We start from the raw sequence: 17981 nt of genomic DNA, 5'->3' as shown, positions 1-17981 counted from the left end.
TTGAATAATCGCACTCCCTTTAGATCCGGGTATTTTATCCTTGATAAACTGAATAATATTAAAGAATTAAATTTTTAAGATTTCCAAACATTTTACTGGTATTTTTATTTTCTTTAATTCAATCATTTTGAGGAAGTCTTGAAATAAAGACGATATGTCTTTTCATATATATATATATATATATATATATATATATATATATATATATATATATATATATATATATACTAGCATGGGTGCCCGGCGTTGCCCGGGTGTTTGGAGGTGTATGCTGAGCAAAAAAAAAACTTTAATTTTTTTAATTTTGATCCCTATTATGACCCCTTAAAATGTATTGTTTTTGAGCTCAAGTCAAGTTATGAAGTTAGATCCATGTCCAAGGAACCTATATCTAAAATTTCAAGTGTTTAGACCCAAAATTGTCGGAGGAGTTTGGTAGAGTTCTCAAAGGTCAAATCGTTGAACTTTTACCCCTTAACAGCCAAATGTCTTGCCGAAGACAATCGCATAGATTTTCCCAAATCTCAGTACCCTGTATATTAAATTTCGAGTCTGTAGACTTAAAATTGACAGAGTTATTGCGTAGGGAAATGTACACAGACAGACAGACAGACACACACACACACACACACACACACACAAACAAGTTCACTTTTATAGATATACTAGCATTTCAGCCCGGCGTTGCCCGGGTATTTGGATGTGTGTTGAGCAAAAAAAAAACGGTCAATTTTTTAAAATTTGACCCCTATTATGACCCCTTAAAATTTATTGTTTTGGGCTCAAATCAAGTTATAAAGTTAGATCCATGTTAAAGGAACCTATACCCAAAATTTCAAGTGTTTAGACCAAAAATTGTCGGAGAAGTTTGATAGAGTTCTCAAAAGCCAAATCGTTGAACTTTGACCTCTTAATCGCCAAATTTCTGACCGAAATCCGGTCATCTAGATTTTCCCAAATCTCAGTACCCTGTATATCAAATTTCGAGTCTGTAGACTTAAAATTGACAGAGTTGTTGCGTATGGAAATGCACACACACAGACACACATATACACACACAGACAGAAACTTTCACTTTTATATATATATAGATATACATCACGACTTTCTCACTTCACTTCCTACTCCTTCTTCTTCAATGAAAACTTTTGTGAGAATGAAAGATGCATCCACATATGTAGTCAATGATTTTTGTATAAATAAAAATGAATTATACTTTATGTATATGTGTGTGTGGGTGGGGGGGTGAACACAATGTGTATGTGTGTGTCTGTGTCGTTTGCATCTCTCTCTATTTTACGTTCATTTGAATAACCTTTATGCTGCAACGGCTTTTTGGGTGACTAATTTGTAAACAACAGAAAAAAGAAAAAGAAAGAGAAAAGTATTTCTGCTGTGCTTTAGGTAAGGCTTCGTTTTCCATATGAATCTAGTTTTTCTAGTATTTCTGTTAGATGATATATATATATATATATATATATATATATATATATATATATATATATATATATATTAGTGGTGGGACGATTCCAAAATTTTTCCCGATTCCGATCCAATTACCGAATCCGCTTTAAATTTCCGATTCGATTCCAGATTCCGATTCCGATTCTTTTGATATTTATAGAAATTTAATTAGATATTAGTTTGTGTTTTATTTATCTTTTTTTTTTTTTTTTTCGTAAATTTGCAAATTATTACATAAATCCCCGTTAATTTCCGGGTATATTGTTTTTTAAGTGTTTTCCTTGTAATGTATTGCAAATTGAAAGACAACAAAAAGTTTATTTTGATTTTTAACAAAGCAAAAATATATCAGTTCGTCGTTAGTGTACAACATTCTACTTAAAAGTTTTCATAGACAGTTGAAAATAGTCGACGATTGGCAGGTACAATGAGAAAATGATGTAAGAAAAAAATATTAACAACGCCCCCTCCCCTCCATTGTTACGAACAATTGCTAAATAATAATGTTACTATTTAGAAAACTATTTTTAACACAGAGAGGGCGTTGGACTTCGTTAACTATTATGTGCATTCTCTCTATGAATGTTTAAATTTTATTGTAATTATATGAATTTGGTGGATTATTAAATTGATTTGCTTTGCTGAAAAAAAAACGAGATAATAACAACTAGCGGTACCTGTGGAAATTCCACAGGGGACTCATTCAAAACATGGTTAATTCATTAGCCACACAGCAGCAGCCGTATAGCACAATAGTGAGAAGCCTTGACTGTTATTTGGGTGGTCCGGTTTCGATCCTGGCTTGAGGTAGTTACCTGTCTAGCCGTATTGGTGGGACGTAAAACAGCGAAACAGTATGTGGACGGCTATATATATATATATATATATATATATATATATATATATATATATATATATATATATATATATATATATATATATATATATATCGACTTTCTCTCTTCACGTCCTGCTCCTTCTTCTTCAGAGTGAGATTGAAAGATGCATACACATATGTCGTCAATGATTTTTGTATAAATAAAAATAAATTATAATATATATGTATGTGTGTGTATGTGTCTGCACGCGCGCATGTGTATGTGTCTGTGTCGTTTCCATCTCTCTCTATTTTACGTTCATTTGAATAACCTTTTATGCTACAACGACATTTAGCTTGGATATTTTGGTGACTCATATGTAAACAAAAGAAAAAATAAAAAGAAAATGTTTCTGCTGTGCTTTAGGTAAGGTTTCGTTCTCCTATATGAATCTACTTTTTCTAGTATTTCTGTTAGACAATATATATATATATATATATATATATATATATATATATCCCTTAATCTCAATACAATGTTAAAGACCTTATATAATCTTATATATCATACTATATATAATAAGCTTCTCCTGATTTATTTAGAATTCAATAAAGCTTCCCCCAACATTCTATAATTCCTCTTAATCTCTTTCGTCCCTAATGAACCTTACGCTAGACGCCGCATCTTCCCCATGCTACCTAGCATCTTCTCTACTCTTCTGATGAGAAGCATTAGGCTTCGAAATGCCCTGGCATAAAGAATCCCTTCTATCCCCCAAATTTTGCTTGTATTCCATTATTAAATAAATGATCCATTCTATATATACCAATATATAGTTTTGTGTCTTCATTTCATACTCTTGTTGTCCTACTGTATAATCTCCAATAATAATTGTTGAGCTTGACATTATCCGGATAAGTCTCCTTTGTGGAATTGAACTTTCTCTTTTCCTTTTAAATTAAGCTATATATATATATATATATATATATATATATATATATATATATATATATATATATTATAAATGTTTATTTTCGAAATATTGTTAATTTCATTGATATTCTTATGATAAAAACTGAATCACCGTTAATTTCATGCACGCACCCCATATATATATATATATATATATATATATATATATATATATATATATATATATATATATATATATATATTTAATGAAATCAAAGGGATGTATTGTTTACCTGGTATACGCAATGGTAAACTTCAAACTAATACAAATAACAGTATTTATATATAGAAAATTTAACCCCAACCGAGTTAAAAAAAATAAAAAGCTCAATACGCAATAGAGAGTAGAGCTTATTATAAGAGAAAGAAAATTAAAACTGTAAGTTGAACTTTACGATCAAAATTTATTGTTCGACTGAATATTCGAAAAAAACAATGTACAAAGTCCTTATTCCGCAGAGTTTCAAAAAATGCTATTCTTATTATTCTTCTCATTAGATGACATAACAAAATCAGCAAATAATATTTGTAGCAATGCTAGAATTTGCTACTTAAAGCATTAAGTGAAACCGCAATTTATTGTAGATATAAATTGGCAAATAAAAAAAGAAGTGAAAAGATATTGGATATATAAAAATAATAATAAAATAATTTTTGACTAATCAGGACTCGATTTAAAAAACTTATTCTGGGAGCCGCTAAAGAAATATAAAAGGCGCTGAGAACTTCTCTCGTAGGAGAAAAAGATAACCGACACCAACAGCCACTCTCGCTGAAGTTACAGCCTTTCTCGCACGTCAAAGAACATTGCTTGACTCTCTCTTTCTCTCACTTCACCACAACACATAGTCAGACTTTTTCTCTCATGCTATCAAGTTTTCGCCTTCTTCTTCCCTTCCTTCTTTCATACCGACTGCCACCTTGGCACACACAAAAAAGTAATTTCTTTTCTTTTAACGAAAATAAACAAAAGTTTATTTTACATTATTTGGTAGTGTATTTCTTTTTATTTGTTTATTTCAGGGGAGTTATGTAAGTTCTCAATAATTGGTAAACCCCGACGTTTGTCTACAAATTGGTGAACTTACTGTGAACACTACTAAAAAAAAAAGAAAAAGAAACAACCGGAAAAGAAGATGGAATCACAACCTTCAGAAACACCCCTAGCCACATATCGTTGAACATCCCACCTTTCAACACGACTAACATTAAGTTCTAGTTTGTTTAAATCCAAGCATTCTTCGAGGCGAAACATATCACATCCCAAAGAATACGATATTGTTACTTGGTAGAAAAACTGCCAGTGGACGTCGTCGAGGAATTGACAGATTTGCTAGAAAATGTTCCAGAGGACAACCCTTGTGAAAGGCTCAAGGAAGCGATTTTAAAACGGACCGGTTCTCTAATAAAACAATACTGCACAACCTTTTCACCCAGGTTGAATTAGGAGACCGTACCCCATCACAACTACTACGGCACATACGAACCTTACTAGCTGAAAACAAAATATCTGAGAACATTATGCGGAGCTTATGGCTGGACAAATTACCCGCTTTTTTATTGTTGGGTCCGTCCATCTCGAGAGATCATGTAATTCCGTGTCCTGATTCAGTGGGGGGGGATTGCAGCTTGAAGTGTGGCTGAGCAGGCCGATACGGGATGCACAGGACCTGCAACAGTTACTGCAGATGTAGCTTTTCTTTCTCTCTGCCTGGGCCAGGGTCGAAGCTGGATCTGTCCTCTCCTTTCTACGGGCCCTCTTCTCCCACCAACGTGTACTTCTCCTCCTCTCGGATGTCTCAGCCGTACACTGGATGGTGGTCCGCCAGCACTCACGATCTGAGGCAGCAATCTCAAGCTGAAACCGCCGGCCTTCAAGACACGCTTGCAGACATCCTTATAGCGGAGAGCCGGTCGGCCGGTAGATCTTGTGCCAGAGGCAAGCTCCTCAAAGAAAACGTCTTTAGGGATTTGTCCATTATCCATCCAGCTTACATGTCCCAGCCAGCGCAAACGTATGGTCATCAAGATGATATACATGCTTGGTATCCGTGCCTTGGCTAGGACATCGATGTTGGTGACACGGTCCTACCAGGTCAGGCCAAGCAGTCTGCAGATGCAGCGAAGGTGGAAAACATTTAGCCTAGCTTCCTGGTAGAAGTAAAGGGTCCATGCTTCACTACCGTATAGGAGAGTACTCAGCACACCTGCCTGATAGATTCTCATCTTGGTGTTTACAGTCAGCATATCGTTTTCCCACACTCGCTTGGTAAGATAGGCCATTGCTGTTGCTACTTTGCTGATCCTTGTATTCAGCTAATCGAGGGAGCGGTTGCTAGGGATAGTCAGACCAAGGTGCGTGAACCTGCCCACTGCCACAAGGGTATGTTTATCAATTGAGATGTTTGTTGCATTGTGTTCTTCTTATTACCCACTACCATTGCACAAATTCTCGCTCCCATGATAGAGGAGGTGAAAACTGAAAAACTAGTTGACATAGCAGATTGGATCCATGAAAGTCTTCGAGGCAGCAGGGTAAACATCATTCAACCGCAACCAGCACAAACAAGAGATGAGGAACTAAACGAACTCAAGTCTATTGTAGAAAAACTGTCAAAACAACTACAAGACTTACTGCATGCAGACCATTCCTACTCCCACAATAACCGACCAGTCTATAGAAAACGAAGTTTAAGCAGAGGCCGCAGTGACAATCGTAATAAAACAAGTATTGTTATTATCACAGAAGGTTCGGTACGGAAGCAAGATGCTGTATACACCCGTATTCTTTTGTATCAAAACGAAACAGGGAAACGGAAATTTCAGTCAGTAGAGACGACGACTGTTGCTGGATTTTCGACAAAGGGTAGCCATTTTATATCTGCGACAAAATTTATGGATATAGTTGTTTAATAGACACTGGAGCTGAAATAATCGTGATAAATAAGCGTGATAAATAAGCGTGATAAATAAGTCTTACCACCTACAAGCAGCCAACGGTACAAAAATATCAACTTGTGGAGAGAAATCTTTGAATATAAATCTCAGCATGGGATGGAATTTATTTTGGAATTTTACCATAGCCAATGTAACAACACGAATATTGGGACCAGATTTTTTAGGCAGATTCAACCTGTCTGTGGATATGACTAACCGAACATCAGCAATCAAACCAAGAATTTGGTAAGAGGAATCGCCTCGAGGTTCCAATCTACTGGAATCAGCTCTGCCTTACCGAGGACACGTACATTCGCCAGCTACTACGGAAATATCCACAACTCTCTAAACCATTTAAAAACACAGACACCATAAAGTATAATGCTAAGCACTACATCGAAACAACAGGACAACCTGTCTACGCCACCCTAAACGATTTAAATCAGATAAATACAAGATTGCAAAAGACGAGTTTCAACATATGTTACAGCAGGGGATCATCCGACCCTCGAAAAGTGGTTGGTCTTCCCCTGTCCACATAGTGCAAAGGTCAGACGCTACATCATAGCGCCTTTGTGGCGATTTTTGAAGATTGAATATGAAAACAGTTCCAGATAGATACCCTATCCCACCTATCCACAATTTCGCCATCGAACTGCAAGGCACTACCATAATTTCTAAGTTGGATCTCGTAAAAGTGTGCCACCAAGTTCCAGTGGCAGAACACTCATAAAACTTCACTGACCACACCATTTGGCCTTTACGAGTTCATACGGATGCCCTTTTGGGTTTAGGAACGTCTGCCAAACTTTTCGAAATCTAATAGACAAAGTTTTTAGAGGTCTGCCATTTATATTTGCATATATGGATGACATTCTAATTGCCAGTAGAAACCTCGATGAACATAGACAACATTTGGTGCAAACCTTTCAAATATTGTCACATTACGCGTCGAGAAATGCATTTTTGACCAACCAAAGGTTAATTTCCTCGGACACTTGATTGACAAGGATAGAATATCTCCACTACCTGAGAAAATAAGTTCTATTTTAAATTTCCCACAGCCCACATCTGTCAGACAAGTAAGCCAATTCATAGGCGTAATTAACGACTACAGACGATTCTTACCTAACTGTTCTTGCACCTTTGACATATCTGTTAAAAAAAACAAAAAAAAACAGTTAAAGTTAGAAGGACCTCCCTTAGAAGCCTTCAAACAAGCTAAGACTGCTTTGGCCAACTTTATAAAATTGAATTATATAAAAAACACTGAGGATACAAACTTACAACAGATGCATCAGATGATGGCAGAAAATTCGCTTTCGAACATTGCCATCACTCGATATAGCACAAAAAAAAACGTATACAGAAACACAAAAACATTCAGTGATGGGCTGCACGAATGTGGCTTTTAAGCCCTGCCAAACTCTGGCATTCCTTGGCATACACTGTACAGACATGTGCACCACTAGCAACACGTTCTTGGTGTTCTTTTTTATGCAGAATCAAATGCCGTTTCAAACTGCCTGCTATTTTATATGTCCGCCCGCCGTTGACACAGGTTAACTCTGGCAACTCAAGACTGCTTTGTGGCCCACTGCGCCGATGAGTAGACTGGTGGCTCATCAGCCCAGCTCTGCTCAGACATATTCTTCCGCACACCTCACACTCCAGACCAATTTTGCGCCTACTCCCATCCACGGCTCCTTTCACCCTCCCTTTCCGGACATCACGCTTCAGCCATTCATACTGGGTTCGATCCGCTTCAAACTTGCCCACACCTCCCTGCAAGGTCCTTCTCCACGCTCCACGATCCAAAGCCAGACTCTCCCAGGTTCTTTCATCAATCTCACATTTTTTTAAGGTGGATCTTAAGCAATCCTTTAATCTCAATTTAGGTTTTTGAGCCAGATGTCTTCCCTCAGCGAGCTCACCATAAAGGAGTTGTTAGGGAAGTCGACTGTCTAACATCCTCACTACATGTCCACTCCATCTCAGTCTATGCTTGATAACGTGAGCCTCAATGCTAAGGCGTTGGGTCCGTTCAAGCATCTCCACATCACTGACATACATCTGCCAACCCACACCCAAGATTTGCCGTAGGCACATCTGGTGAAACTGCTCGAGATGTCTCAAATGCTCCCTGTATGTTGTCCAAGTTTCACATACATAGAGAAGAGTAGAGAGAACGCATGTGGCATAAACCTTAATCTTAGTTGGCAGCAAGATCCCATGACGTCTCTACAAACGCCCGTCCAACTTTCTGAAGACATTTGCCCTGCAGATCCGTAATGATACCTCATCATCCAGGGCACCGGACATACTCAGTGTGCTACCCAAGTATACAAACTTAGTGACAACCGCTATCCTAGACCCACAGATATAAACTGACGGCTCATAGTAGGGCATGCCCGAAGCAGGCTGATACATTAAGACAGTTTTTTTTCAGATTGATAGTCAGGCCCAATGTGCTGCAGACAACCGCAAAGGCGTCCACAAGATGCTGCATATCAGTCACCATATGAGCCACCAGATCACAATCATCCGCATAGAGCAAGTCACGAATTGTGTTGGCGAATACCTTTGTACTTGCATTGAAGCGCCTAATGTTTAATAACCCCCCCAGTAGTTTGGTAACAAATATAGACACCATCAGAGCACACACCCCCAAATACCATCCAAAAGACCATGGTGAAATACAATGCAAAGAGTGTGGGTGCTGGAATATCTCCCTGCTTAAGACTATTTTCTACTGAGATAGAATCAGCCAGCTTTCCCCCAACGTTGATCACAGCCTTCATATCATCGTGGAAGAGCTTTAAGATGGTTACAAACTTGTCAGGACAGCCAAGCTTTTTTAGAATCTCCCACAAAGCATCCCTATTGTATCAAAGGCCTTAGTTAAATCGATGAACACCTGATACAGTCCCTTTTTGCTGTTCTATGCATTTGTCCTGTAGTTGCCTGGCTGTATAAATCATATCCACTGTCCCTCGACATCTTCTAAAACCACACTGCGACTCAGGCAAAACATCATCAGCAATGTGCTCCAGCATTCTGTCTAGCATGATCCTACAGAGCACCTTACCGACTACTGACAGCAAAGAGATGCCCTGATAATTTCCACACTCATCTCTGCTACCCTTCCCCTTGTATAGCACCACCATCAATGCATCCTGCCAATCTTGTGGAATACACTCATCCCGCCAATCCTGCGGAATACACTCATCCCGCCGAGCAGTCTGCAACAAGTCCGCTAAGCATTGCATCATCTTGGGTCCAGAACATCTCTGAACAAAACTGCAACAACATCATACCATTGCTATTACACTTTCCAGCACATCCCAGGTTTCAAAATCTCTTCCCACCCTAGTATTAAAATCTCCAAGAATGAAGATCTTATCAGCAGATGGTATGCGTCTAACTACACTGCACAAAGCAAGGTAGAAAGCAACCTTTTCATCTTCTGTTGCATCCATAGTTTGTGCATAGACACTCAAAAAAGTTGCATAACGACCATTTACCAGAGGTAACCTCATAGTCATGATCCGGTCACTCACACCACAGGGAAGTCCTTCCAGGCTAGAAAGAATTGATGCCTTTATAGCAAAAGCCACGCCTGATTCCCTCTTACATCTATCTGCTCTACCACTCCAGAAAATGGTGTAGTCCCCAGCCAACTCAAAAAACTGTCCCTCATCAGCCAGCCTGGTCTCAGACAGGGTAACTATGTCTATGCCATAACGTTGAAGTTCCTTAGATACAAGAGCAGATCTACGCTCTGGACGCGTTATTGCTGACGGCAAGTCAAGCAGCGTCCGCACATTCCAACAGCCGATGGTCATTGTCATATATTTCCTCGCAGTAGCATGATGATGACCGGGTCAAGGCTGTGGGGCCCTGAAACACCTGCCGGGCCAGGCCCTGGAAATTCCAGTTCCCTTATTGCCATTTACGTTTATAATCATATTTTCCAATTTCATTGAATGCTTTGCTGTTTTAGGCTACAGCCAGCCTTTTTTATTTTATTTTCTTTCCTCGCGCTATCAAGATACACGAGATGGTAAAAGGTGTATCTAATTTATATCGAGCAATGCCTGTGCATGAGGATTGTTATAGTAAATAATGAATGTATTTTTAAGTAAATAATGACTGTATTTTTTAAGTAAAAAATGAATGTATTTTTTAAGTAATTAATGAATGTATTTTTTAAGTAAAAAATGAATGTATTATATAAGTAAATAATGAATGCGTTTTTAAGTAAATAATGACTGTATTTTTTAAGTAAAAAACAAATGTATTTTTTAAGTAAATAATGAATGTATTTTTTAAGTAAATAATAAATGTATTTTTAAGTAAAAAATGAATTATATAAGTAAATAATGAATGCGTTTTTTAAGTAAATAATGAGTGTATTTCTTAAGTAAATAATGAATGTATTTTTTAAGTAAATAATGAATGCATTTTTAAGTGAATAATGAACGTATTTTTAAGTAAATAATGAATGTATTTTTTAAGTAAATGATGAATGCATTTTTAAGTAAATAATGAATCTATTATTTAAGTAAATAATGAATGTATTTTTTAAGAAAATTATGAATGTATTTCTTTAGAAAATAATGAATGCATTTTTTACGTAAATAATGAATGCATTTTTTAAGTAAATAATAAATGTATTTTTGAAAGTCAATAATAAATGTATTTTTAAGTAAATAATGAATGTATTTTTTACGTAAATAATGAATGTATTTTTTAAGTAAATAATGAACGTATTTTTAAAGTAAATAATGAATGCATTTTTTAAGTAAATAATGAATGCATTAAAAAATGCGTTCATTATTTACTTTAAAAAGTTATTCATTATTTACTGAAAAAATACATTCATTATTTACTTTAAAAATGCATTTATCATTTACTTAAAAAATGCATTAAATATTGACTTAAAAAATACGTTCATTATTTATTTACAAAATAAATTCATTATTTACTTACAAAAATACATTTATTATTTACTTAAAAAATGCATTCATTATTTACTTAAAAAATGCGTTCAGTATTTACTTAAAAAAGGTGTTCATTATTAACTTAAAATAATGTGTTTATTATTTACTTAAAAAACAGCGTTCATTATTTACTTAAAAATGTGTTCATTATTTACTTTAAAGATGCGTTCATTATTTACTTAAAAAATGCGTTCACTATTTACTTAAAATTCATTATTTACTTAAAATTAATTATTTACTTAATAAATACGTTAATTATTTACTTAAAAATGCGTTCATTATTTACTTAATGCGTTCATTATTTACTGCAAAAATGGTTCATTATTTACTTTAAAAATGCGTTCATTATTTACTTAAAAATGCATTCATTATTTACTTAAAAAATGCGTTCATTATTTACTTTAAAAAAATTCATTATTTACTCAAAAAGTACATTCATTATTTATTTAAAACATACATTCATTATTTACTTAAAAAATAAATTCATTATTTACTTAAAAAATACATTCATTTTTACTTTAAAAAAATTCATTATTTACTTAAAAAATGCATTCATTATTTACTTTAAAAAAATTCATTATTTACTCAAAAAGTACATTCATTATTTACTTAAAACATACATTCATTATTTACTTAAAAAATAAATTCATTATTTACTTAAAAAATACATTCATTTTTACTTAAAAAATGCATTTATCATTCACTTAAAAAATACATTAATTATTTACTTTTAAAACTACATTAATTATTTACTTAAAAAATACGTTCATTATTTACTTAAAAAATACATACATTATTTATTTAAAAAAATACAGTCATTATTTACTTAAAAATACATTCATTATTTACTTAAAAAATACATTCATTATTTCCTTAAAAAATACATTCATTATTTCCTTAAAAAATACATTCATTATTTAATTAAAAAATGCATTCATCATTTACTTAAAAAAATGCATTCCTTTTTACTTAAAAAAAAAGATTAATTATTTACTCAAAAAATACATTCATTATTTACTTAAAAAATAAATTCATTATTTACTTAAAAAATACATTCATTTTTACTTAAAAAATGCATTTATCATTCACTTAAAAAATACATTAATTATTTACTTTTAAAACTACATTAATTATTTACTTAAAAAATACGTTCATTATTTACTTAAAAAATACATACATTATTTATTTAAAAAAATACAGTCATTATTTACTTAAAAATGCGTTCATTATTTACTTAAAAAATACATTCATTATTTCCTTAAAAAATACATTCATTATTTCCTTAAAAAATACATTCATTATTTAATTAAAAAATGCATTCATCATTTACTTAAAAAAATGCATTCCTTTTTACTTAAAAAAAAAGATTAATTATTTACTCAAAAAATACGTTCATTATTTACTTAAAAAATACGTTTATTATTTACTTAAAAAAATACATTCATAATTTACTTAAAAAATACATTCATTACTTCCTTAAAAAATACATTCATTATTTACTTAAAAAAATGCGTTCAGTATTTACTTAAAAAATGCATTCATTATTTACTTAAAAAATAAATTCATTATTTACTTAAAAAATGCCCTCACCATGTACTTAAAAAATACATTCATTACTTATATCTAATACGTGTATTATTTACTATAAAATGCGTTAATTATTTACTTGAAAAATACATTCGTTATTTACTTAAAAAAATACATTCATTATTTTCTTTAAAAAATGCGTTCATTATTGACTTTAAAAATGCATTCATTGTTTACTTAAAACATACATTCATTATTTACTTAAAAAATGCCCTCACCATGTACTTAAAAAAACATTCATTACTTATATTAAATACGTGTATTATTTACTTAAAAAATGCATTCATTATTTACGTAAAAAATGCATTCATTATTTACTTTAACAAATACATTCATTATTTACTTAAAAAATTCATTCATTATTTACTTAAAAAATGCATTCATCATTTACTTATAAAAATGCGTTCATTATTTACTTAAAAAATGCGTCATTATTTACTTAAAAAATGCGTTCATTTTGTAAGTAAATAATGAATGTATGTTTTAAGTAAATAATGAATGTACTTTTTAAGTAAATAATGAACGCATTTTTTAAGTAAATAATGAACGCATTCTTTAAGTAAATAATAAACGCATTTTTTAAGTAATTTATGAACACATTTTGTTAAGTAAATAATGAACGCATTATTTTAAGTAAATAATGAACTCATTTTTTAAGTAAATAATGAATGTATTTTAAGTAAATAATGAACACATTTTTTAAGTAAATAATGACCGCATATGTTTAAGTAAATAATGAACGCATTTTTTAAGTAAATAATAAACGCATTTTTTAAGTAAATAATGAACGCATTTTTGTAAGTAAATAATGAACGCATTTTTTAAGTAAATAATGAACACCCTTTTTAAGTTAATAATGAACGCATTTTTCAAATAAATAATGAACGCATTTTTTAAGCAAATAAGGACACATTTTTTAAGTAAATAATGAACTCATTTTTTAAGTAAATAATGAACACATTTTTTAAGTAAATAATGAACTCATTTTTTAAGTAAATAATGAATGTATTTTAAGTAAATAATGAACACATTTTTTAAGTAAATAATGACCGCATATGTTTAAGTAAATAATGAACGCATTTTTTTAAGTAAATAATGAACGCATTTTTTAAGTAAATAATTAATGTATTTTTTAAGTAAATAATGAACGCATTTTTGTAAGTAAATAATGAACGCATTTTTTTAAGTAAATAATGAACACATTTTTTAAGTAAATAATGAATACATTTTTTAAGTAAATAATGAACTCATTTTTTAAGTAAATAATGAATACATTTTTTTAAGTAAATAATGAACACATTTTTTAAGTAAATAATGAATACATTTTTTTAAGTAAATAATGAACTCATTTTTTAAGTAAATAATGAATACATTTTTTAAGTAAATAATGAATACATTTTTTTAAGTAAATAATGAACGCATATTTTAAGTAAATAATGAGCGCATTTTAGTTTTTTAAATCTATGAAGCAACAAAATGTTTATTTACTTTTTACACAGAAGCAACAATATTTTATTATTTAATTATTTTGTTTTAATTAATAATGAATAAGTTCAGTTTAAGTATAAATTGTGTTCAATATTTTTTCTCTTTCAATGTATTTCTTTTTTAATTTTCTAATGCTTTTGGTAAAATTTTCTCATTCATTATCGACAATCTGAGTGTTCGATTTATCTTGTATGCGTGGATCTCGTGTATAATGTCATTTTTCAGTCACTAGGCCTACTTTACGGTGGCTGTAACAACACATATTCGCAGCAATTGCTTTTGACATATCAAAGGCCTTCGACAAGGTATGGCATAAGGGTCTACTTCACAAGATTTCTAGCTACGGTATAACTGGAAATGTTTTCTCAATCATTAAATCATTTCTCTCCGATAGGCGCATAAGAGTAGTGGTAGATGGGCAGAAATCGGAGGCCTGCAATATAAATGCTGGAGTCCCTCAGGGTTCAATCCTGGGCCCAACTCTCTTCCTGATCTACATCAATGAACTCCCTAAACACATACTTAAATCATTCGTTGACATCTATGCTCATGACACGACCATCTACGGCAATACATCAAAGGCTGTAAATGACAAAGTTCTCTCTGATTCTCTCTTCTCTGATCTCGAGCGCGTGGTTCAGTGGGGGGAGATGTGGCTGGTTATCTTTAATGCATCCAAAACCAAACTCCTATCCTTACATCATCAACGCTCAGATCCCCATCTGGCATCAATTGTGATGGATGGCTCTCGTCTGGGTGAGGCCCCGTGTTTTTGACAAGCTTCTGAGCTTGACCTTTACTCCTGATCTGAAATGGAACACGTACATCAAGTCTGTTGCCAAAGTCGCTGGAAAGATGGTGGGATCCTTCTACCGCTCCAGAAGATATCTCACTACTGATGCAATTCTCTATCTATGTAAAAGCCAAGTACGTCCAAGGATGGAATACTGCTGCCATATCTGGGCAGGAGATGCTAAAAACAGCCTATCCTGCCTTGACAGAGTACAAAATAGACTTCGTGGCTTAGTGGGGGATACCCTTTTCTCTACCCTGCAACCTCTCTCCCACAGAAGAGACGTTGCGAGCCTATCCTTGTTTTATCGTTATTTCCATGGCAGGTGCTCATCTGAACTCCAATCTCTGGTCCCCCCCCTCGCCAATCTTTCACGAAAAACACCCGTCTAGCTGAATCCACTGTGAAAAATTTCCCCCACTCTATATCTGTGCCTAAATCAAAACGCGGATTCCATGAACAAAGCTTCTTTCTTAGAACTGCACGCCGGTGGAACTCTGTTCCGTCTGCCTGCTTCCCACCGGACTACAACTTGGATGTCTTCAAGTCCAATGTTAACAAATTCCGAATGAACCGCCCCCTTAAGTAGACACTTCATCAAATCTCCACACTAACGTTATGTACTTGCAATAACCCTTATCCCTCAGTGACTTCCGGGCCTTGATAAGTGGTGATCACTATGTAAAAAAAAATACACAAAAAAACAAAAGCAAAATAAAAAACTTATCCGCGCAAAATTTTTAATAAATACAAATAATGTTTTTAAAACAAAATTGTATTGTTTTATTTTTTTTTAATTTATTGTCAATAAAATATTTTGAAATGTTTAATTAAATCTTTTCCCTCGTTTTTTATCCAAACAACCATTTTATTTTCTGAAATTGAAATCACAGGAAAATCTAATTCGGCTTTTTTAGAAAATTTATGTAAATGTTTTTTTTCTGGAAAATTGCATACAGTTTTGTTTTCTGGAGAAAAAGAGAAAATTCCTTCTTTAGTTGGGAAAAATAAATGGCCGTATTTATCGAAAGCAAAATCAAAAAATTCTTTCCCCACTTTTTTCACTGAATCAAGTTTTTCTCCTTCGAAGTTAAAAGAAACAATTTCAGGACAATCATACCTTGACCCCCAAAAATTTTCAGTCGAAGGATCGACACGAATCCGGGACCAAATTGACCATAATGACCCCATCGACCCCGTCGTTAGTCCATCAACTTTGATGGCTCTAATTTTTTCGCCTTCTTTCGTGAAAGAAGAAATTTTAAATAAGAAATCGCAACAATAAATCGTCTCATTTTTCCAACACAAACAAAAAAATGGTTTCTTTGTTTTGACGATTTTTTTAATTCTTAAAAACGGGTGAATTTTTTTTCTTTCCAAAAACACAATTTTACCTGCTCCTCTCCAGCCACCTTCACCACAAACTGCCAAAGTGTTGGGTGCGATTGAACACACGTCGAAAGGCGAGAAACATAAATGGTTCTCCTCATCAAAACGGAGTTCAGACAGCATCTCCCCACGCTCGCTCAATTCGACGATTGATTCATTTCCCCAATCAGCAAGAAAAACGTGCTCGTCTTCTTTGGCCACGTGAATCGATCGAATGCGACGGGTGTTCAATGCCGGTCGAAGAGTCCATTCTCTGTGTGTCACAAATTCCTTTATCTGTGGTATTTCTTTGAAAATTCGTACACGCGGTGAAAGAGGGGAAGTTTGATCATTCAATGGAAAATCGATCAGCAAATTAGAAAAATCGATTGATAAATCAATTCTTTCAACTGTTATCTCCGCACGGTTCCGCTCCTCCTGCCAGGATTGAAACTTCGTCCTCAAGCGACTCAAGCTACGCAAAACATCCGTGGCTCGGTTTGTTTCTCTTTCTTCGTTCAACAGACGTAGACAATGCGAGAGGCAAATTTCGATTTTCGGCAATATTTGGTCGTTGGCATCCAACGAGTGGCGTGTTCGTTTCTCTTCCTCGCACTGCCCTTGGATCACGGTCTCGCACAACTCCATCGCCTCGAGCCGTGCCATCTCTATTTTCATTTCATAGCGTTGCCAAATCTGGCCAATTTCAAATTTGCAACTAGCGGTGAATTCATCTTGACATTTCTGTAGATGTGCACTCGACCTCTTCACCCTTTTTTTAAACAGCTTTACTTCTTTCTCCAGGATGGGGCCTTCTTCATCTTTCCATTTCTCAACCTCATCCTTAACACTGAAGATACGCGTACTCAAACAGCCTGATTTCGGGTGCTTCTCTTTGTAACATGTCTCACAAAAACACTGATTACATTCTTGACAAAATAATTCCTGATCTTTGTCATGTGTAAAACACCGATCACTCATAACCAACGAAATCCACCCAGTGTGATCAACTCTTTCCAGATTCTGACAAACGTGGTTTTTTAGTAATTGTATGTGATAAAAGTTACACTCGTTACAAAATAATTTGTCACACGTGTGACACAAATGGTTGCCGATTGCAGTGACACCCTTCTCTGCACAGATGGCACATTTTTGTTGCCAGTTTCGTTTAATTTCCGTTGACAAAAATGGTAGGAGATGTGACTCTTCCGCGTTGAAAGCTTCTCCGCACTTCGGGCATGTGTTGATAACCTCGAACGGTTCGCTTCCTTCATCCGGTGTGTTCTTTTCTATGCAAGCGTGGCACACGTTGTGCAAACAGGCTAGAGTATAAGAATCGACGTCCAAGTCCTTTTCACAACAACAGCACTGCGGAAGGCGGTTTGCCACAGCTGAAGCCATTACAGAATCTGATCGAAAATTAAAAAAAAAATGTTAAAAGAAAAAGAAAAATTGGAAAAAAAATTTGGTGCTTATTTAGAACCACACGTATTTAAGAGAATAAAAATACAGAAAAATCTTTGTGGTGTATGTACTCGTAACTGAACGAAG

At 33.9% G+C, this 17981-nt stretch overlaps 2 protein-coding genes across 6 annotated transcripts in view; one reads left to right on the top strand and one right to left on the bottom strand.

Moving 5' to 3' along the window:
- Positions 1-17981, top strand: part of LOC145279605 (MIT domain-containing protein 1-like) — a 155667-nt gene that overhangs the window by 98319 nt on the left and 39367 nt on the right. Inside the window, exon 13 of one of the 2 annotated variants that reach the window (XM_080130779.1) lies at positions 4278-10344. The exons of the other annotated variant lie outside the window; for it this stretch is intronic. The gene's annotated coding sequence lies outside the window, so the exon portion shown is untranslated. Of the gene's footprint in view, positions 1-4277; positions 10345-17981 lie in introns of those variants that run through there. 2 annotated transcript variants of the gene reach the window in all.
- The window catches only part of LOC145279604 (uncharacterized), a 76248-nt gene continuing 74044 nt past the window's right edge, over positions 15778-17981 (bottom strand). For 3 of the 4 annotated variants that reach the window (XM_080130772.1, XM_080130774.1, XM_080130775.1), the window contains one exon: positions 15778-17839. In XM_080130772.1, coding sequence (XP_079986898.1) covers positions 15867-17839 — 1973 coding nt within the window. In that variant the 3' untranslated portion in view covers positions 15778-15866. The remainder of the gene's footprint in view (positions 17840-17981) is intronic. The other variant, XM_080130776.1, reaches the window with a different exon arrangement.

The sequence above is a fragment of the Euprymna scolopes genome, chromosome 7, assembly GCF_053919585.1.
Source record: "Euprymna scolopes isolate OS-2025 chromosome 7, ASM5391958v1, whole genome shotgun sequence".
NCBI lineage: Eukaryota > Metazoa > Mollusca > Cephalopoda > Sepiida > Sepiolidae > Euprymna > Euprymna scolopes.
The sequence above is the reverse complement of the archived record's forward strand: the minus strand, read 5'-3'. Positions and strand labels throughout refer to the sequence as shown.